Source organism: Saimiri boliviensis, chromosome 19 (genome assembly GCF_048565385.1).
Source record: "Saimiri boliviensis isolate mSaiBol1 chromosome 19, mSaiBol1.pri, whole genome shotgun sequence".
Lineage (NCBI taxonomy): Eukaryota > Metazoa > Chordata > Mammalia > Primates > Cebidae > Saimiri > Saimiri boliviensis.
In genome coordinates this window covers 25083731-25103083 of record NC_133467.1, presented here as the reverse complement: position 1 = coordinate 25103083, position 19353 = coordinate 25083731, and the positions used below count along the sequence as shown (strand labels likewise).

Below are 19353 nucleotides of genomic sequence, written 5' to 3'. Positions count from 1 at the left end.
CTTTGGGAGGCCGAGGCGGGTGGATCACGAGGTCGAGAGATCGAGACCATCCTGGTCAACATGGTGAAACCCCGTCTCTACTAAAAATACAAAAAAATTAGCTGGGCATGGTGGCACGTGCCTGTAATTCCAGCTACTCAGGAGGCTGAGGCAGGAGAATTGCCTGAACCCAGGAGGCGGAGGTTGCGGTGAGCCGAGATCGTGCCATTGCACTCCAGCCTGGGTAACAAGAGCGAAACTCCGTCTCAAAAAAAAAAAAAAAAAAAAAAATGCCAGCCTGGAGGACAGGGAAGATCTTGCTAGTAAGCCATCGTGAGGAGGCTGGAGCCCAGAGATTTGAGTTTCTAGAGTCTTGGCTAGAAGTCTGTGCTAAGAGATGGGAGGAGGATGTAGAAAGTATAGGGATGACTTCTACTTCTATGGAAAGGCCTAAGATAAATAACAGATTAATTCAAGCCTTTAATGGTTTCTTACCTCACCTTTGAGGCTGTAAAAGGTGGCAAACTCAAATGTCTGGCTCCAAGATTTGTCCTTCTTAAGAGTTTTTAGCAACTTCTCTCCTTCATTCAAATACCTGTATGCCTGCAATGAGCCCAAGAAGTAGAAAAGTGTTGATTCATCAGAGATTGAGCCCACAGAAGGTCCATAGCCCCAGACTCTACTGAGGGAAGGGATGCAAGAAGCATGTCAGTTACTGCCTCCACTTCCATCCCCAGCTCCACTGATTAAAATGGGCTTCCAAATTCCAGATGGGAGCTGATAGGTAAAGATCTCACCTTCATGCTTACCTTTGTCTGCTGGATCACTCGATCCAGAGGATGAATCTGGAAATCTCCACTTTCCTCATGCTATCATCTAAGTTGCCTTACCGGAAGTTTCCCTCAAGCCAGTTTCCTCCTCTCAGTAATTCCATCCCCAACCTCCCTCTTTCCAGCAACACACCCACTTCCCCTGACCAGCATTTCCACATCTACGAGAAGCTGGTCTTCAGTTTTGAAAAGAATTATGAATCACCCCCGTTTCCTTTACTAGGGCCATTTTGGGAGGTGGATGAGGAGGGTAAGTCCCTGCACAACTCTCCTTATTCATCTTCACCTTCTAACATCCTCAGGCAAATCTTAGCACATGTGAACACCAAGGTAAGACAAGACTTCAAGAATAAAATAAGGTGAGGCAATACCTCTCAGTCTCATGTATCCTGTTGGGTATGTGTGGGAGGCAAAAAAAGAGGGAGACATGGTGAGTTGGCCACCAGCCCCAGTCCCACCAGAGTTTCTTTGATGGGAGAGAGGGTACAAATGGCACATTCTGGGACCTTGCACTGGGGCTCTACTTCTAATCACTGCCTTTCTGATCACTCAGCACTCCTTGTCAAATGAAAAAGGGTATGCATAGGTTCTAGAAAGTTGGTCCTCAGGCCTACCTAAGCCTCCTTCTCCTGGGGCTCCTTGGCTACATCCCCATCATTACCCCAAACAAGTGCATGAAATATGCAGGAGACTTTCATTCTTAACATAAATTCTTTCAAGGACAGGAACTTAGTAACATTTTTAATAGTTTAATTGTAGAATTTTATGTAAATCTAAGGTAGGAGGGTTGATTAGGCTGCTGTGACCAGTAGCAACTGTAAATTATGGAAGGTCTATGAAACTCTTCCTGAAGTTGGCTGAAGTCAGATAAAGCAAGGTCCCAGAAAGACATTTCCTCAAGCGAGTTCGCATGGAAGGTTAGCCTAGCCAGCTGCTCTGTGAAAAGTGATCTAAGGGCAAATTTTGAGAAACATACTTCAGCCTAGCCTGGCCTTTACCTTTCTCTGTCCTCTGAAAAGATTTTTCTGTATCTCAGCATATCAAAGGCCCTGAAATATCTGAAGAAATTTATTTAACTGTATTCAGCTCAGTGATTTCCAACTTATTTAATGAATTCTGTTTATTTCATTATATGTATCAAATCCCCTCATTTCTAGGGGCATATTGCCCTGGAACCTTATTTGTAATTACCCTGGAGAAACATTCACTAGTGCTTTGGTGATCTAATGGTATGTGTGATAAACTAGCACACATTGCATGATGATAAAGATGGGGAGACACTTTTTGGGGATCACAAGATTAAAACCAGAATTGGCTGGGCACAGTGACTCACACTTGTAATTCTAGCACTTTGGAAGGCCAAGATGGGCAGATCCCTTGAGTTCAGGAGTTCAAGATCAGCCTGGGCAACATAGTGAAACCCCATCTCTACCGAGAATACAATAAATTAGCCAGGCATGGTGGCATAAGTCTGTGGTCCCAGCTACTCAGGACGCTGAGATGGGAGGATGGCTTGATCGTGGGAGGCAGACGTTGCAGTGAGCAGAGATTGCACCACTATACTCCAGCCTGAGTGACAAAGTGTAACTTTGTCTCAAAAACAAAAAAACCACAATTGCACTCATCAAAGATTTACAGGTATTTCGTGCTCGAAATTATTTGAGGGTTAATGCCACTTGGCTGTTATTGAGGAAGACTATGCTAAGAGTCCTCTCTGCATCATTTAGAAATGGGATGTGCCCCCATACCTCCCATACAAGTAGACAATTCATGGCAAGTTTTAAAGCTGGCAATATTTTTAATAATTTACAATGCTAGTTGAAATGTATTCCAACTCTCTTTTCTCAATCTTAGATCATTTCCCATCTGAACAATGTGATTTTCAGCAGAAAGGGGTGCTGTCGGAAATATAGAATGTAAAGAAATAAAAAACCAGAGCTTCCCTTTGGGCTCTGTCTTCTATGATTTGTCTCTAGGGTGGAGGAGGTCTGGGTAGAAACAGCTTACCATGTAGTTATCATGCAAGATGAGATAAGCAGATACAGTTTCTAAGAAGTAATATAAGGCTTTGTTATTTTCTTCCAAAGCCAGAAAATGGTGGGCCAGAGGCAAAATGACAATCTCTAGGATTTCTTCACACTGGCAAGATTCCAGAGGGATAATGTCTTCATCAGATGTCTTCATTCTTGTTATAATGTTGTCAAAGAAATTCAAGATAATTTTTCTTATTTCTTTAGGACTGTCCATATGCAGAAATAAATAAGAGTAGTAACTTAAAGAGTATTGCTTTTGATATTAAAATATCTTTAAAAACTAATAAAAGAGCAGGATAATAAAACCTAGTGTGGATACTACTGACCAAACTCACCAGGCATACTCCCTGAAGTCTCCCACTTGTATCTAAGAGATCAAAAGTACTGGCCAGACAAAATGATTCTAATAGGTTGAATTTAATGACAATTGCTTATGCTCTACTTCCTAAACAATGATATATGCTTCTACCTGGGATTTGCAGGAAATAATGCAGATTTCTTAAGAATCTTTGATTCGGAAAAGGTAAGTTCTTCTTCAGCTAGAAAATAAACAAATGAGTTGTATGGGTCATTGAAATGTTCTCTGTAGTGGAGATATCTGCTCTCTACCCAAGACTCTTGTTCCCTTTATGGAATTATTGCTGCCCAGCCAGAAACCACATTGCCCAGTCCCTATTGCATCTTAGGTGAAGCCACACAATGAGTTTTCACAGTAAAATTAGATCAGAAGTAATATATGTCACCTCTAGGCTGAGATGGTTATGAGTCTTCTCTGCCTTCTCTTTCCATAAGAAAGCAAATAATTGTAAGAAGTAGAAGGATAGCAAACCCACAATTTGGGAGGAGCCTGTGGCCCTTGCTAACTGCATGCAAAGCCATTGGTCAAACCTTGCATTGGATTATTTCATGAGGTAGAAATAAATTATGACTCTTGTGTTAAGCCACAGAAATGTTGGGGTTTGTGATAACTAATAACATTATCCTAATTAATTTATTCTGGAACAAAAACTATGAATTAAACCTGAAGAAAGTGACATCAATTTCCAGTGGAGAAATATAGATACTTAAAAGAAATACCCCAAAAAGTTGGCCGGGCGCAGTGGCTCAAGCCTGTAATCCCAGCACTTTGGGAGGCCGAGGCGGGTGGATCACGAGGTCAAGAGATCGAGACCATCCTGGTCAACATGCTGAAACCCCATCTCTACTAAAAATACAAAAAATTAGCTGGGCATGGTGGCGCGTGCCTGTAGTCCCAGCTACTCAGGAGGCTGAGGCAGGAGAATTGCCTGAACCCAGGAGGCGGAGGCTGCGGTGAGCCAAGATTGCGCCATTGCACTCCAGCCTGGGTAACGAGAGCGAAACTCCATCTCAAAAAAAAAAAAAAAAAAAATACCCCAAAAAGTTAACTGAAGGGCAGAGAATCTTAAATGAAAAACCTCAGTGTGGCCAGACCCAGTGGCTCATGTCTGTAATCCCAGCACTTTGGGAGGCTGAGGTGGCGGGATCACCTGAGGTCGAGAGTTTGAGACCAGCCTGATCAACATGGAGAAACCCCATCTCTACTAAAAATACAAAATTAGCCAGGCATGGTGGCACATGTCTGTAATCCCAGCTATTCAGGAGACTGATGCAGGAGAATTGCTTGGATCTGGGAGGTGGAGGTTGTGGTGAGCTGAGAGATCACACCATTGCATTCCAGCCTGGGCAACAACGGTGAAACTACATCTCAAAAACAAACAAACAAACAAACAAACAAAAAACCTTGGTCTAAGCAGACTTCAATAGGTTAGAAAATTCCGTAATGATCTTAAAACAGAAAACAAATAAGGCTCATCTAATCCAGCCATTTCTCCTTTCAAGCAGAAGAAAGAATCCCAGAGAGGGGAAGGAACTCGTCTCAGGTCATACATCTGTTAGTGGTGGAGGTAGTACTAGAACCTAGGTCTTCTGGCTCTTAGGCTAATGCATTACTCCTTACATCTTATAGATGGAGTTTGAACATCTAAGATGTTATCACCTTCTTCTGAAAGCTCTCTGTGTCCTTGTACCCATAGATAAGTACCCCAACTTCTGTGGGCCCATCAACCCTGTGCAGACCCATATCATAGTCCTTATTGCACTGCATAGAAATCAATTTGGCCACCTCTTCTAGATTACTATTTATTGATTCCTTAGTGACTAACAGCTGGATATACTGAATTATGACTCTGTCCCTTTACTCCTCTAAAACTGCTCTTGTTAAAGTTACTTGTGGTCATGATGTTGCCAAATCCAAAGGCTACATCTTTGTCTGCACTTGATTACCTCTCAGCAGCATTTAATACAAGTGACCACTCTCTCCTTTCACTGTTTCTTTTAGCACACATTCTCTTGTATGTTTTAAGGGAATTGGTTGCCCACTTAATTGGCTTCTGTTCTTCTACCAACATTTTAAATATTAGTAAACTTCAGTTTGGTCCTGGGCTTCATTCTCCATTCACAATTTCTCCCTAGGCAGTTTCATCTGTCCATGACTTTTAATTACATTAATATGCTAATTGTTTTCCATTTTGTATATCTAAGCCTTGACATCTTCAACTACAGACCCATATATTCAAATACCACCTTGAATGTAGTATTTGAATATATGGGTCTGTAGTTGAAGTAGACTAGTTCAAGCAGTCTAGTTGAAGTAGGCTGTAGTTCAAGTGGCAGCTGCCACTTGAATGTGGAATAGGCATTTCAAAATTAACACAATTCAAATAGAAACTCTTGAATCTCTCCTTCAGAAACTTATACCCACTTACAACTTTTACTATCTTAGTAAGCATCACTGCCATATATTCATTTTCTCAAGGCAAAAACCTGGGCAAGATCCTTGATTATTTTCACTCTCTTACCCCCTTCCCTATTCAGCCCATCAGAAAGTCCCATTGACCATACCCAAAAACATATCTGAATCATCTTCTTCTGTCTATCTTCACTACAGCACCACCAAAGTCCATTACCAAAATTTTACCTGGACAACTGCAAAAAACTGATCTCCCTTCCATTCCTATCCTTTTCAATCTCTTTCTTACAGAAGGCAGTGCCATTTAAAAAATATGATTCAGATCTCTGTGGCAGAAACTGCTTGTCTCCCATCTCAATCTCCGTTGTCCCTTTTCTCATTAGTAATAGAATTCAATGTCATTCAGGACAGCTACAGTTTTCAGCCTCCCTTGCAACTGGATATAGTCATGTGAGTAGGTTCTGATCAATGGGATGTAAGAGGAAATACTGGGTAGGACTTTTAGAAAACCCTTTAAAAGGGAGGGGACATCCTTTCGTGTTTCGACTTCTTTCTCCTTCTGGCATTAAATGTGGTGGCTGGAGCCTCAGCAGCTGTTTTGGACTAAGGTCCCTGATGTTCATGAAGCTTCCATTCTAGTCCCAGTGATGAGACAAGCCTTTTACATGAGAAATAAACACATATAATACATTTAATAATTAATTTAAGCCAGTCTAGTTAGGTTCTTGTTGTATGAAGCCAAACTCATTCTAATTGATATATTTCCAATGTGTTCCAATTCACTTAGACTGAAATTTAGACTCTTTATCAAAGTCTACAAGGCCCCTTGAAGATTTTATTATTTAATCTGTTTATTTTCTGTCAGCTGCCATTAAAATTCAAATTTATAAGAATAGATACATGTCTCTTATTTTTCACTATAGTCCCAATATCTAGGTCACTTCCTGGCACATGGTAGACACTTAATAAATGTTTGTTGCATAAACATGCATGTTTGTTGAAAATAAATCAATTAGTAAAATGAAAATGCTATTCCTCCTTCAATATTCTATGTATTTTTTATGTTTAAAGTTGTAATGGTATCCAGCATAGTGGCTCATCCCTATAATCCCAACATTTTGGGAGGCTCAGATGGGAGGATCATTTGAGTCCAGGAGTTCGAGACTAGCTTGGGAAACATGGCAAGACCCTGCCTACAAAAAAAAAAAAAAAAGAAAAGAAAAAAAAATTAGCTGCATGTGGTGGCATGTGCCTGTAGTCCTACCTACTTGGAGTCTGAGGTGGGAGGATGGCTTGAGCCTGGATGGTTGAGGCTGCAGTAAGCCCAGATCACACCACTGCATTCCAACCTGGGAAATAGAGCAAGACCCTGTCTCAAAAAAAAATTTGTAATGGTGATAGAGTGAGATGCAAAGATTGGATAGATAGAGCAAATAAAGTCAGGGCATACAAGATATGCTGTTTGTCATCATGTCATTTATTGCTTGAGTGAGTCATATTATTACTTTTTTTTTTTTTTTTGAGATGGAGTTTCACTCTGTCGCCTAGTCTGGAGTGCAATGGTGTGATCTTGGGTCACTGTAACCTCTGCCTCCTGAGTTCAAGTGATTCTTGTGCCTCAGCCTCTTGAGTAGCTGGGATTACAGGACTGCACCACCACACCTGGCTAATTTTGTATTGTTATTACTTTTTTTAGTAGAGACAGGGTTTCACTGTTGAGAAATGCTAAGTGAACAATTGCTGAGAAATGCTGAGTGTTTGCTAGGAAGAACAATGGCAAGGAAAACCTAGCCAACCCCATCCCCCCCACCCACCCAGTGGAAAACTATTTGGGGCATTCTTAAGTGGCAGGGCAATATATAAATATCATATACCAGTTAAAACAATTCTTTAGGCATGGGATACGTGACCCTGCCCCTGTGGCTCCCTCGTGGAGAGTACTTTTTAGTTTTTCTGTGATCAATGGTAAGCGGGCATCAGCTGCCTACCTGGTTTATTTTTGTAAATGAGAAAATACCAAACATCTGTTAATAATCATCACCTGTTCAGAGTCTGCTCAGGGCCTTCAGTCCAGAATTCTGTGGGCCCCTGAGTCTCTCAGCTCGGAAGGCAGTTGGCTCCCGGGATGGTCCCACTTTATTGTTCTATCTGGGTGTCTGCTTCTCAATTCCTTCAGCTCCGCCTGGGTAGGAGTCTCTACGGCTGAGCTAGTCTCGGTAAGTAGTGCCCAGACAAGGGGCTCTAAACCCAGTACGAAGGGTCACCTGAGTGACAGAAAGGAGAAGCTGATCTGAAGGTATCCCAAGTACTCTTGAGAAAAATCTCCCAGGGTAAGTTGGGGGAGCTCGGAAGGAGCCCAGAAACTCTTGAAAGAATCCCCCAAGTGAGTTAAAGGGGAACCCAAAGTAGCCCAATAACTCACTCTTGAAAAAAATCTCCCAGGGTAAGTTGGGGGAGCTGGGAAGTATCCTGAGAACTCTTTTTTTTTTTTTTTTTTAATAAAGATGGGGTTTCACCATGATGGCCAGGCTGGTCTTGAACTCAGGTGATCCACCCACCTTGGCCTCCCAAAGTGCTAGGAATATAGGCGTGAGCCACCGCGCCCGGCCCCTGAGAACTCTTTTTTTTTTAATTGCATTTTAGGTTTTGGGGTACATGTGAAGAACATGCAAGATTGTTGCATAGGTACACACATGGCAGTGTCAGTGTGATTTGCTGCCTTCCTCCCCTTCACCTACATCTGGCATTTCTCCCCATGCTGTCTCTCCCCAACTCCCCACCTTCCACTGTCCCTCCCCTATTTCCCCCCAACAGACCCTGGTGTATAGTGCTCCCCTCCCTGTGTCCATGTGTCCTCATTGTTCAACACCCGCCTATGAGTGAGAACATGCGGTGTTTGATTTTCTGCTCTTGTGCCAGTTTGCTGAGAATGATGGTTTCCAGGTTCATCCATGTCCTACAAAGGAGAACTCAACAAAATCTCCCAGGGTGAGCTGGGGAGCTCGGTAGCATTAGGGTGACATGGGAAAAGATCAAGCAAGTGCGAGTCTTAGTGTGGTCTGTTGGGGCTTTAGTGCATTTTGCCTTAGAGCCATTTCAGATGGACGACGAGGAAGAAGATTCAGGAGAGGAAGGGGAGTATGATGAAGAATGCAGAGAAATTATAGAGCAAAAGGATGAAAAGTCAACGAGGAAAAGGTGTGCCCGTCAGCTTCCCTTCAGTATCTTGCCGAGGGATGGCCAGATTCTCCCCATATTTCTCCATTAAGGAAATTGGAAGCTACCTCCAAAGTGAAACTAGCTGCTCTTGTTGCCGTTTGTACTCCTAATAATATGGTAACCGGTTCCATTCAAGCCGGAATTTAACAAGCCAGAAAAGAGGGAGATTTAGAGACCCAGCAATTTCCAGTTGTTGTCCACCCTCAAGATCAGCAGGGACAACTTCAGGTTGCTTTTGAGCCCTTTCCCTTTAAATTGCCAAAGGAATTTAAACAGGCCATTAGCCAATATGGGCCTGGGTCTCCGTTTGTGCTAGGATTATTGGAGAATGTAGCTACTACTTACCAGTTGATTCCAATAGACTGGGATACTTTAACCTGAACTTGTTTATCTCCCTCTCAATTTTTACAGTTTAAGACCTGGTGGACGGATGAGGCTAATATTCAAGCTAATATGAATGTTAATGTTAACCTCTGATTAGCATTGCCACAGAACAGCTTATAGGAACTGGTGCATGGGCTCCTTTACAGGCACAGGCTACTATGGCTGATTTAGTCAAAGAGCAGATTAGGAAAGTATGTTTAAGAGCTTGGGCGAAAATTACATCAGGAAGTGAAAAAAAACCTTTCTTTTGGAGCTGTTAAGCAGGGGCTGAAAGAGCCATATGCTGACTTTTATATCTCAATTGCAGGAAGCCGTAAGAAAGGCCATATTAGAAACAGAGGCACAAGATATTGTATTACATATACTAGCGTTCAACAATGTTAATTCTGAAAGTCAGGCTACTTTACGGCCACTAAAGGAAAAGCTCACTTGCTGGATTAAATTAAGGGGTGTGATGGAATAGGAAATTTACACAAAGCTACCTTACTGGCACAAGCAATGGCAGTTTTAAAAATAAAGGAGGTTCTGGAGCTTGTTTTTTTTTTCTTTTTTTTTTTTTTGAGACGGAGTTTCGCTCTTGTTACCCAGGCTGGAGTGCAATGGCGCGATCTCGGCTCACTGCAACCTCCGCCTCCTGGGTTCAGGCAATTCTCCTGCCTCAGCCTCCTGAGTAGTTCGGATTACCGGCATGTGCCACCATGCCCAGCTACTTTTTTTTGTATTTTTAGTAGAGATGGGGTTTCACCATATTGACCAGGACGGTCTTGATCTCTTGACCTGGTGATCCACCCGCCTCAGCCTCCCAAAGTGCTGGGATTACAGGCTTGAGCCACCGCGCCCGGCCTGGAGCTTGTTTTAATTGTGGAAGGAGATAATAAATATAGAACTCCACAAATGCAACTAAATTTAGCATGATTAACTTTAAATTTTGAATTTGCCAAGAGGAGGACAATTAACAGCAGCTGAACAACACCTGAATACATAAACCAAGGAAAAAAATTGTAAGGCAATTAATCTGGTGGCAAGATCCACTCAGAATTGGAAAAAAAAAGGCAATATAATAATATGGGGTAGAGGATTTCTTTCTTTCTTCAGGTCCTAATCAACAGTCGGTGTGAGTACCATCCAGACACTTAAAGCTTTCATAGATGGCTGAGGAGAACCTGAAGAAATAAGAACAGCCTGTTATGAGTAACTTGATGGTAGCCATGATAGCAGTTATCACCATTACAGTGAATATACCTGGAGTTGGGGAAGAAGTAAAAGGAAATTTCACATATTGGGCATATATTCCTTTCCCTCCTTTATTGCGGCCCATGATTTGATTAGATCCCTCAGTAGATGTAAATAGAGGATTAGTAGGGCCATGACCAAAAATAGAGCTGAATAAAAAACTTTGGAAAATACCTATGGCCCTGAAACCAGTAAGTCTGGGAAGGAAAATATAGAGGATTAAGCCCTAATTCTTATTCACTGGAATTTATAAGAAATAAAGCTCTTTAGATTCAGAGCTGTGTAACTCTCCCACCACCAAAAGATAAGGGGGGTTTATCTTTTGGTGGTGGGAGAGTTACAAATTGACTTTATTAACTCTAAAAGTGTAATGAGACTGAACATAATTGGGAAAGAAAATGTCACCTGGAAGGACACGCTGATGACCTATCATTGGATATGACAAAATCAAAACAAGTTTTTTAAGCTTCTCAAGCACATCTAACTTTAATTTCAGAATCTGAGGTGCTTGAGGGAGCTGCTGATGGATTGGCAGCCTTAAATCCAGTGACTTGGGTGAAAACACTTGGAGGATCTATGATTGCTGTTGTGATTATGTTACTGCTTTGTCTTGGTTCTCTTTGTGTAGTCTGCAGGTGCAGATCCCGAATCCTCTGAGAAATAGTTCACCAAGATAAAGCTGTGCTTCCTCACCTAGGATTTCTCAACATTTTCCCCCTTGTTTTGACACAGCTAAGTGTACGATTGCTGAGAAATGCTCAGTGTGTGATAGCATGTATTGTTTGCTAGAAAGAACGATGGCAGGGAAAACCTAGCTAACCCCCTTCAAGTGGAAAACTATTTGGGACATTCTGAGTGGCAGGACAATATGTAAATATCAAACACCAGTTAAAACAATTCTTTAAGCGCAGGATGTGTGTGACCCTGCTCCCCACCACCCCCACCCCCATGGAGAATACTTTTTAGTTTGTCTACGATTAATAGTAAGTGGGCAGCCGGGCGCGGTGGCTCAAGCCTATAATCCCAGCACTTTGGGAGGCTGAGGCGGGTGGATCATGAGGTCAAGAGATCGAGACCATCCTGGTCAACATGGTGAAACCCTGTCTCTACTAAAAATACAAAAAAATTAGCTGGGCATGGTGGCGCGTGCCTGTAATCCCAGCTACTCAGGAGGCTGAGGCAGGAGAATTGCCTGAACCCAGGAGGCGGAGGTTGCAGTGAGCCGAGATCGCGCCATTGCACTCCAGCCTGGGTAATGAGCGAAACTGTCTCAAAAAAAAAAAAAAGTAAGTGGGCACCAGCTGCCTACCTGGTTTTTTTTTTGTTATGAGAAAATACCAAACATCTGTTAATAATCATCACCTGTTCAAAGAGAATAACTTACATGGGTCAGAGTCTACTCCAGGCCCTCAGCCCAAAATGCTATCAGTCCCCTGAGGCTCTCAGCTGGGAAGGCTGTTGGCCCTCTGGATAGTCCCACTTTGTTGTTCTGTCTGGGTGTCTACTTCTCAATTGCTTCCACCCCGCCTGGGTGGGGGTCTCTACAGCTGAGCTGGTCTCAGTATTTGATCATGTTGGCCAGGCTGGTCTTGAACTCCTGAACTCAAGTGATCCACCCTGCCTCAGCCTTCCAAAGTGCTGGGATTATAGGCATGAGCCACTGTACCTGGCCAGATCATATTATTTTTGATTCTCATTTTTTTCATTTACAAAGGAGATACTATATTAAGAGTTTCCTACTACAGGGAGAATCTATAAAAATCAAAAGAGAAAGGGATACAAAATGCATGTCAGTTCTCAAAAGAAGAGAAAAGCAAAGATATCACTTGCCCACCTTGTGGTTTCAAAGAAGTAGAAATAAGACTTCAGGTTCAAGATGTCAGACTACCTCCTGGGTTTATCTTCTGTCTCCCCAAGTTCAGGACATTTTACCCAACTAAATGAGAATTAAATGATGTTGTTTGTTTTAGACAGGGTCTTGTTCTGTCACTCAGGCTGTAGTGCAGTGGTGCTATCATAGCTCACTGCAGCCTCAACCTCCCTGGCTCAAGTGATCTTCCAACCTCATCCTCCTGAGTAGCTGGGACTGCAGACACCTGCCACCACACCCAGCTAATTTTTTTTTTTGTAGAGAGGGGATTTCGTCATGCTTCTCAGGCTGCTCTTGAACTCTTGAGCTCAAGCAATCCACCTGTCTCAGCCTCTCAAAATGCTGCGATTACAGGTGAGCTACCGTGTCTGGGAATAATAAAATTATCTTTAAAAGCGTAATTCAAAATCTATAGAATGGAAGGGCCACGCTCCTGTCTTAGGGTCACTGCACTAGCTACCCCCCTGCCTAGAATAGTCTTCCTCAGCCACTCACACAGCAAAATCCCTCGCTTCCTCTGTCTTTACATGGATCTTGCTTTGCAGTGAAGGCACCCAAATGACTCTGTGCTCCTAATCTCCCTTGTCCTACCCCTTTTGTTTTTCTCCATGGGATTTGTCACTTACACTGTTTGATTTTTTTTTTTTTTTGAGATGGAGTCTCACACTGTTGCCCAGGCTGAAGTGCAATGGCACAATCTCAGCTCACTGCAACCTCTGCCTCCCAGGTCCATGTGATTCTCCTGCCTCAACCTCCTTAGTAGCTGGGATTATGGGCAAACACTACCACACCTGGCTAATTTTTTGTATTTTTAGTAGAGATGGGGTTTCACTATGTTGGCCTGACTGGTCTCAAACTTCTGACCTCGTGATCTGCCAGCCTCAGCTTTCCCTAAGTGCTGGGATTACAGTTGTGAGCCACCATGTCCAGCCTTTTTTTTTTTTTTTTTTTTTTAAGAGTTGGGGTCTTGCTGTCACTCAGGCTAGAGTATAGTAGTGTGAACATGGCTTACTGCAGTCTCAAACTTTCGGACTCAAGCAGTACTCTTGAGTAACTTGGACTACAAGCACAAGCCATCACACCTGGCTAGTTTTTTTTTTAAGAGATGGGGTCTTGCTATCCTGCCCAGGCTGGTCTTGAACTCTTGGCCTCAAGCCCTCAAAGCCACTGGGATTACAGGCATGAGCCACTGCACCCAGAAATTTATTTCTTTATTATGTTTTTGTTCTCCACTGTCTACTTTTCCCCAACAGAATTCTGTTTTGTTCACCAATGCATCTCAGATGTCTAGAGCAGTAAGCAGTACCTGGTACATAGTAGGAACCCGATAAATAATTGTGGAATGAGTAAATGAAATGCTGAACAAAATTTCAACATATTTGTAGAAGATAAAGGAGTAAGAAGAATAGTCATTGATGAAATAGGTGGAAGAGGCTGAAGGACAGCACCTAGGAGGGTAAACCCTTGGATTGAATAAGGCTCAGAAAATAACATTTCTTAAGAAGGACGTGAGAATCAAAAGAGAATTGAAAGGGAACCAGCTACTAGCTTCTTCCCTAACTGATTCACATATAATGCGATGGCCCTGAATCTCTTGCAATTGTGTTTTTTTGTTGTTGTTGTTGTTGTTTTGTTTTGTTTTGTTTTTTGCCTTTTGGGGAGAGCATTGGCCATGATCACAGCTCACTGCATCCTTGAACTCCTGGGCTCAAGAGAATCTCCCACATCAACTTCCTGAGAGACTATAGATGTGCGCCACCACGTCTGGCTAATTTTTTTATTTTTAGTTTTTTGTAGAGACAGAGTCTCAGTTTGTTGTCCAGGCTGGTCTTGAACTCCTGGCTTCAAGTGATCCCTCCACCTCAGCTTCTAAAAGTGCTGGAATTACAAGCATGAGCCACTGTACTTGGTTTCATCATGTCCCTGACCAGTATTGCCTAAAGATTATACTCCACACTTTGGGAGATTCAAGGATAATGGATACAGTATCTGTCTAGGATAGGTTGAAGCAGGATATTTTAAGGAAGACATTGCAAAAAGTTTCCTAGTAACCCTAGGAAAAACTTTTGTTAAATCTATTCACAGTATATTGCTTGGTTTGTAATGGACAACATTTATATAGTCTTAAAGTAAACACTTCATTGATTTATCTAATGCCAGTTATATAACAATATAAGGGAGAGGGGCTGAGGAGTGGTGTAACAGAGTTAAATCTTCATCTGCCATAGCCAGAAAACCAGTCAGAATTTGATTTTTTTAAAAATCAAAAGCAATATTAATATACCATTTAGTATATAGAGGTAATAACTAGAAAGAACAGCTAAGTTAAAAATGTTTGCCCCTGACTGGAACTACTGAAGGTGTGTGGGACAGAGGGCCATGGGATTATTGTTTTATAATGCAATGTTTAGGAAATTTAAAGTATCTAAAGTTTGTCTAGTTGATAGCCTTCTGAACAGGTGAAAAATTCTGACAAGAAAAATAGCAGAGCCGTGGCCTGACTTTGGTGGAGATGCTGATAGAGGAGATACAGCAAACATTATTCAGAGACGTTTGGTCACATATGCTCCAGAGCTGAACTGCCAGTTGATTGGAGAATCTGCAAATAACTGAAATTGTTTGCTTCGATGACCCTAGTCAGCCTGCTCAAGGGCAGCTGCTCAAACTGACCTGTCTTCTAGCTGTCAGCTTCTTTTAGCTTACTTTATCCCCCAAAATAAAACATCAGTCTACCAAAAAATACATCTATGTATATGTATGTATATGTACATGTGTGTTTGTATATGTGTATGTGTATATGTATGACTCACCCCACACAGTCAAATAAATATTCTTTCCTCTTTCCCTCATCTCTTTCCATCATTTCATCTCCTACTGATACTTTCATTGGTTCTTTGAATGGGGTCCTGTGTGGGATCCTTCACTGAAGCTTCCTTGATTCAGGCAGCACATCCCAGTGCTCCACAGTCTGCCCCCCTTACCCCTGTCTTGTTCTAGCAGTCCACACCCAGGGGTCTTCTCACCCTCCCAAGGGCACTCTGGAAAGAACTTAAAATGGTTCAGGACTGGCTGTTTCTCCCAGGTGGGTTATATCTGATCCATAAGAAACCCTCACACATCCTTTCCCATAGTCTGGGACGGCAGCTTGATCCCAGTGCAGCCACAGGTCACTTCAACCTTCTTAGGCATGAGGCGGGCCCCTGTGTTCTGTGTCCTCTGATTCTAAGGAAGGCACCTCACTAAGTTTGAGGTGATGAAGTAAACAACTCACTTGAGGAGGGCACACAGCACCTCATCAGTTCTCACCAAAGAGATCTCTTCACAAATCCTGGCCCTCTACACACTCTTCCTCATTCCTATGCCTTAGATCTGGGCAAAGGATCCAAGATTATAATTGATTCTCAGCTATTTCCTTCGTAAATCTGTATATCCACTGCCTCACTTTGGATTGCAGCATTCATTGTATCTTGGTGCTTTGGCACAAATTTCAATTTCAATAGGTTACACACATACCACTTTTGTGATAATATTTCCAATTTTGGAAAACTACAACACACAAGGGAGAATTTAATAAATCCTAGTAATAGAACTAGACTTAAGTAGGTGTACACTCCCCTGACATCTTCCCTGCCCCAGTGGGGGTGAGACTGTTGCTGAAGTCTTGTCCTCTTTGTACTCAAGCTCTTGGAGGACTAGAAATCTTCAGAGTCTAGTTCCTAAGGCTCTGAACCTACAGCCTGATTCCTCTTTTCCAAAAAGAGACTGACAAATGTTAGTGTGGTTTCAACAACATGCTCATCCCACTGTGCAAAGCTGCAACTTTCTCACCCTCTGATTTCTATGTAATGCTGTGTCTATGAACTGCCTATCTTCTGGCAAGTATTACCTAAAATTCCAACCCCACCTTTAGGGGAGCTTCAGGTATAATGAGCAGAGGATGAGCTCAGGAATTAGACTGATGGCAGATTGAATACAGGCTGCCACTTGTTCTATGGTATTGGTTAAGCTTCCAGAACCACAATTTAAAAAATCTATACAATGAAAATAACCCTCATCAACCTTAAAGGGTTGATATGAGGATCCAGTGAGAATGCACGTGAAATAAAGAACGAGTGAGGAAAAAGTTTATTTTGCACCTGCTATGTGCTAGGCAGTTTAGATACATTTGTTCCTGATTTTTAATATCCTTATAATATAGGAGTCCTCTACTTGTAACCTCTGCTTTCCCAACCAGATTTAGCCATAATCACCAAGGTCCTCTGACTATGGTAGGCAGCCCATTAGAAGCTCCCTGGCCACCATGAATGGGGGCTAGAATTGGTGTTGCAGCTCTATGTCTGATGCCCACCATGCCTGCAGTGACTGAGTCTTTGGGTACTTACATCCCTTGAATCCTCTGCTGTGTTTTCTCAGATCACGTGGCTGGTTGGTGTTACTGGTTTGTAACCTTTTTTACATTTGCTTCTCAGATGATCTTGAATTTCTGCCCTGAAACCAAGTTCTCTTTTCTGGAGCCCTGACCTGCTTAGCCATGGCTAATTCTCTCACACTCATATTCTTTTCCCACTGGAACCTGTTTCAAACTAGACTAACAAAGCAACAATATTCTTATCTACCAAGAAACATGTCACCATGTCAGATTGTACCCTCCCCAGGCCCTTTGGATTTCATCCATTAATGTGAATTAAGTGGGATATTTTCTTTTGAGCTCTGGTCACACCCTGTTTTGCCAGAGCCCCTATCCCCAAACCCTCCCTGACAGTCTCATAGTGAGATTGGTTCTGCTAGACTCGATACAGGTACATTCCCATACTCTTCTCTTCCCCATTGGCCTAGGCTGCTAAAGTCTCATCATTCTTTGTGCCCAAGCCCCAAAGGGTCTTGGAACCCTCAAGGTCCACACGTACTCCCTCTAGATCTTAGTCTCTAGATTTCACAAGAACAGTTAGGATAATATTAAAATGAAATAGGTTACTTTGAAATCCATGAGACTTAGCCATCTTTTTAACAGCATCCATGTCTAAGGTGTTGAGCCGAATATTCACTGTAAGGTGGTGATAGGGAATGAAGTCCCTGCTTCGGCAGTGGTCACATCTGTGGGCATTTTCTTCTAAAAAGCGGGCACATTTCAAATGCATGGCTTTTCTCTGGTCCTTGAGCCACAGCTCGTAGGCTGTTTTCTGCATGATAGGGCTACAGAATCGGAGGATGTGGCACTCAATCACTTCGCTCTGCAGTTCACGAAGCTCTTCCTCTTCCTCGTGATCTAGAGAGAGCAGTGGCCAACAGATCAGCCAGGCAGGGGCCTACAGATCAGCCCCTTCTACCTAATATAGGTCAATTCTTTGACCTAGGTGGGTCTTAAGAGGAAATTAGGTCACTCCAGGTGCTACTCACCCATCCCTTCACTGGGTCTCAGAGACAAGGAGCGATAATGCACCTCAAATGAGGCCTCGTTCTGTTTCAGAGCTGTTTGAAGCTCTTTGCCAGTCCGGAAACAATAAAAAATGTTAGATTCTACTAGGGTTGCCAGGGCCTTGATCATCATCTTCATATTCCAACAGGGGAGAATCTCAAACAACAGCTCAGTAGTGAAGGTCACGCCAATGATGGCAGCACATCTCACCAGCATTTGGTGGGAAAGGCTCATGCTATCCAGCTGGACCAGAGAGATTTCTGCAGGTAGAAGGCCACACAGTAGAGAACTAGTTATTTGTCTTTATCAAATACAAGAGGAGGTGGACAACCATCCTGTTCTACAGTTCTGTTGAAAGAAACTCAGACAAGCTAAGTCAAAAGAAGTATTTGTTTAGCACCTAATTTGTGGATAGCACTTGTACTGGGAGCACTGAAGATGCAGGCATATGGCCTGGAAAGACACATGGCACGATGACCTGACAAAATTAAGATCGATTACATGGTGTTCTGATTTAGTGCTAAAGTGTGGCAAGCACATTTGAGGAGAGGAGAGGACATTGTAATCACTGTTTTCAGAAGGAGCAGGGCCTGCCATTCCTGTGCCTTCCTCCACTGATGCTTCTATCTTCTTCTCTGGCTCCTCTTTCTCCTAGAAACTCCTAGCTTCTATCTTCCCTAAAAATTTTTGTATTCTCATGACATACGTTATCATCTCTGAGTCATAACCGAGTGTCAGAGTTCCCAGCTCCTATCCCAACTTTTCATCTAAGCTTGAATATCATAGCTCATGTGGCTTCCTGGACATTTTGACCAGGATATCCTTCTGTTAGGGACAAAATTGGAACTTTTCAACTTCTCCAAAGAACGAAGTAGAAGCCTAAGCTAGTCCACCTCCTTCCTTCCTTCCTTTTTTCTGTCTTTCCGTTTTTTTGTTTTGTTTTGTTTTGTTTTGTTTGTTTTTTGTTTTTTTTTTTTGACGATGTTTCACTCTTGTTGCCCAGGCTGGAGTGCAATGGTGCAATCTTGGCCCACTGCAACCTCTGCCTCCCAGATTCAAGTGATTCTCTTGCCTTAGCCTCCTGAGTTGCTGGGATTACAGACACTCTCCACCATGCCCATCTAATTTTTTGTATTTTTTGGGGAGACGGGGTTTCACCATGTTGGCCAGGCTGGTCTTGAACTCCTGACCTCAGGTGATCCACCTGCCTCGGCCTCCCAAAGTGCTGGGATTACAGGTGTGAGCCACCACCTTCTTATATTAGTAGACACAGTGAACAAAACATAAATGCCACTCTTTTAAAGATTGAGGACCTTGAGATGTCCCTAGGCCATCTTTCTAAACATTTAAAGTCACTTATGGATGGCAGGAATTAGAGTTGAGTTCATACTAAAACATTCCTTGAAAATCATTTTTCTTTAAAAGAATAATAATACATCTTTCATATAAAACTCTTGTCATTTCTTTCTCATAAAAATGGATGGCAGGAAATATCTCAGTATTATATTTTCCTCCCTCATTATTTGGTTTCTGTTGAATTGAAAATGTACAATACTTCATTCTTTTATGCAGATCCCAGAATCTGGGGGAGAGATGGCTCTTAACTAGAAGAAAAGCCA

At 42.5% G+C, this 19353-nt stretch overlaps 1 protein-coding gene across 1 annotated transcript in view; it reads right to left on the bottom strand.

Annotated features, from left to right (window-relative positions):
• ADCY10 (adenylate cyclase 10) overlaps nucleotides 1–19353 on the bottom strand; it is an 88857-nt gene that overhangs the window by 19057 nt on the left and 50447 nt on the right. Inside the window, exons 19-23 of the mRNA XM_074389674.1 lie at nucleotides 17716–17994; nucleotides 17294–17584; nucleotides 3312–3381; nucleotides 2817–3048; nucleotides 475–582 (exon numbers count right to left, since the gene is read on the bottom strand). Coding sequence (XP_074245775.1) covers nucleotides 475–582; nucleotides 2817–3048; nucleotides 3312–3381; nucleotides 17294–17584; nucleotides 17716–17994 — 980 coding nt within the window. The remainder of the gene's footprint in view (nucleotides 1–474; nucleotides 583–2816; nucleotides 3049–3311; nucleotides 3382–17293; nucleotides 17585–17715; nucleotides 17995–19353) is intronic.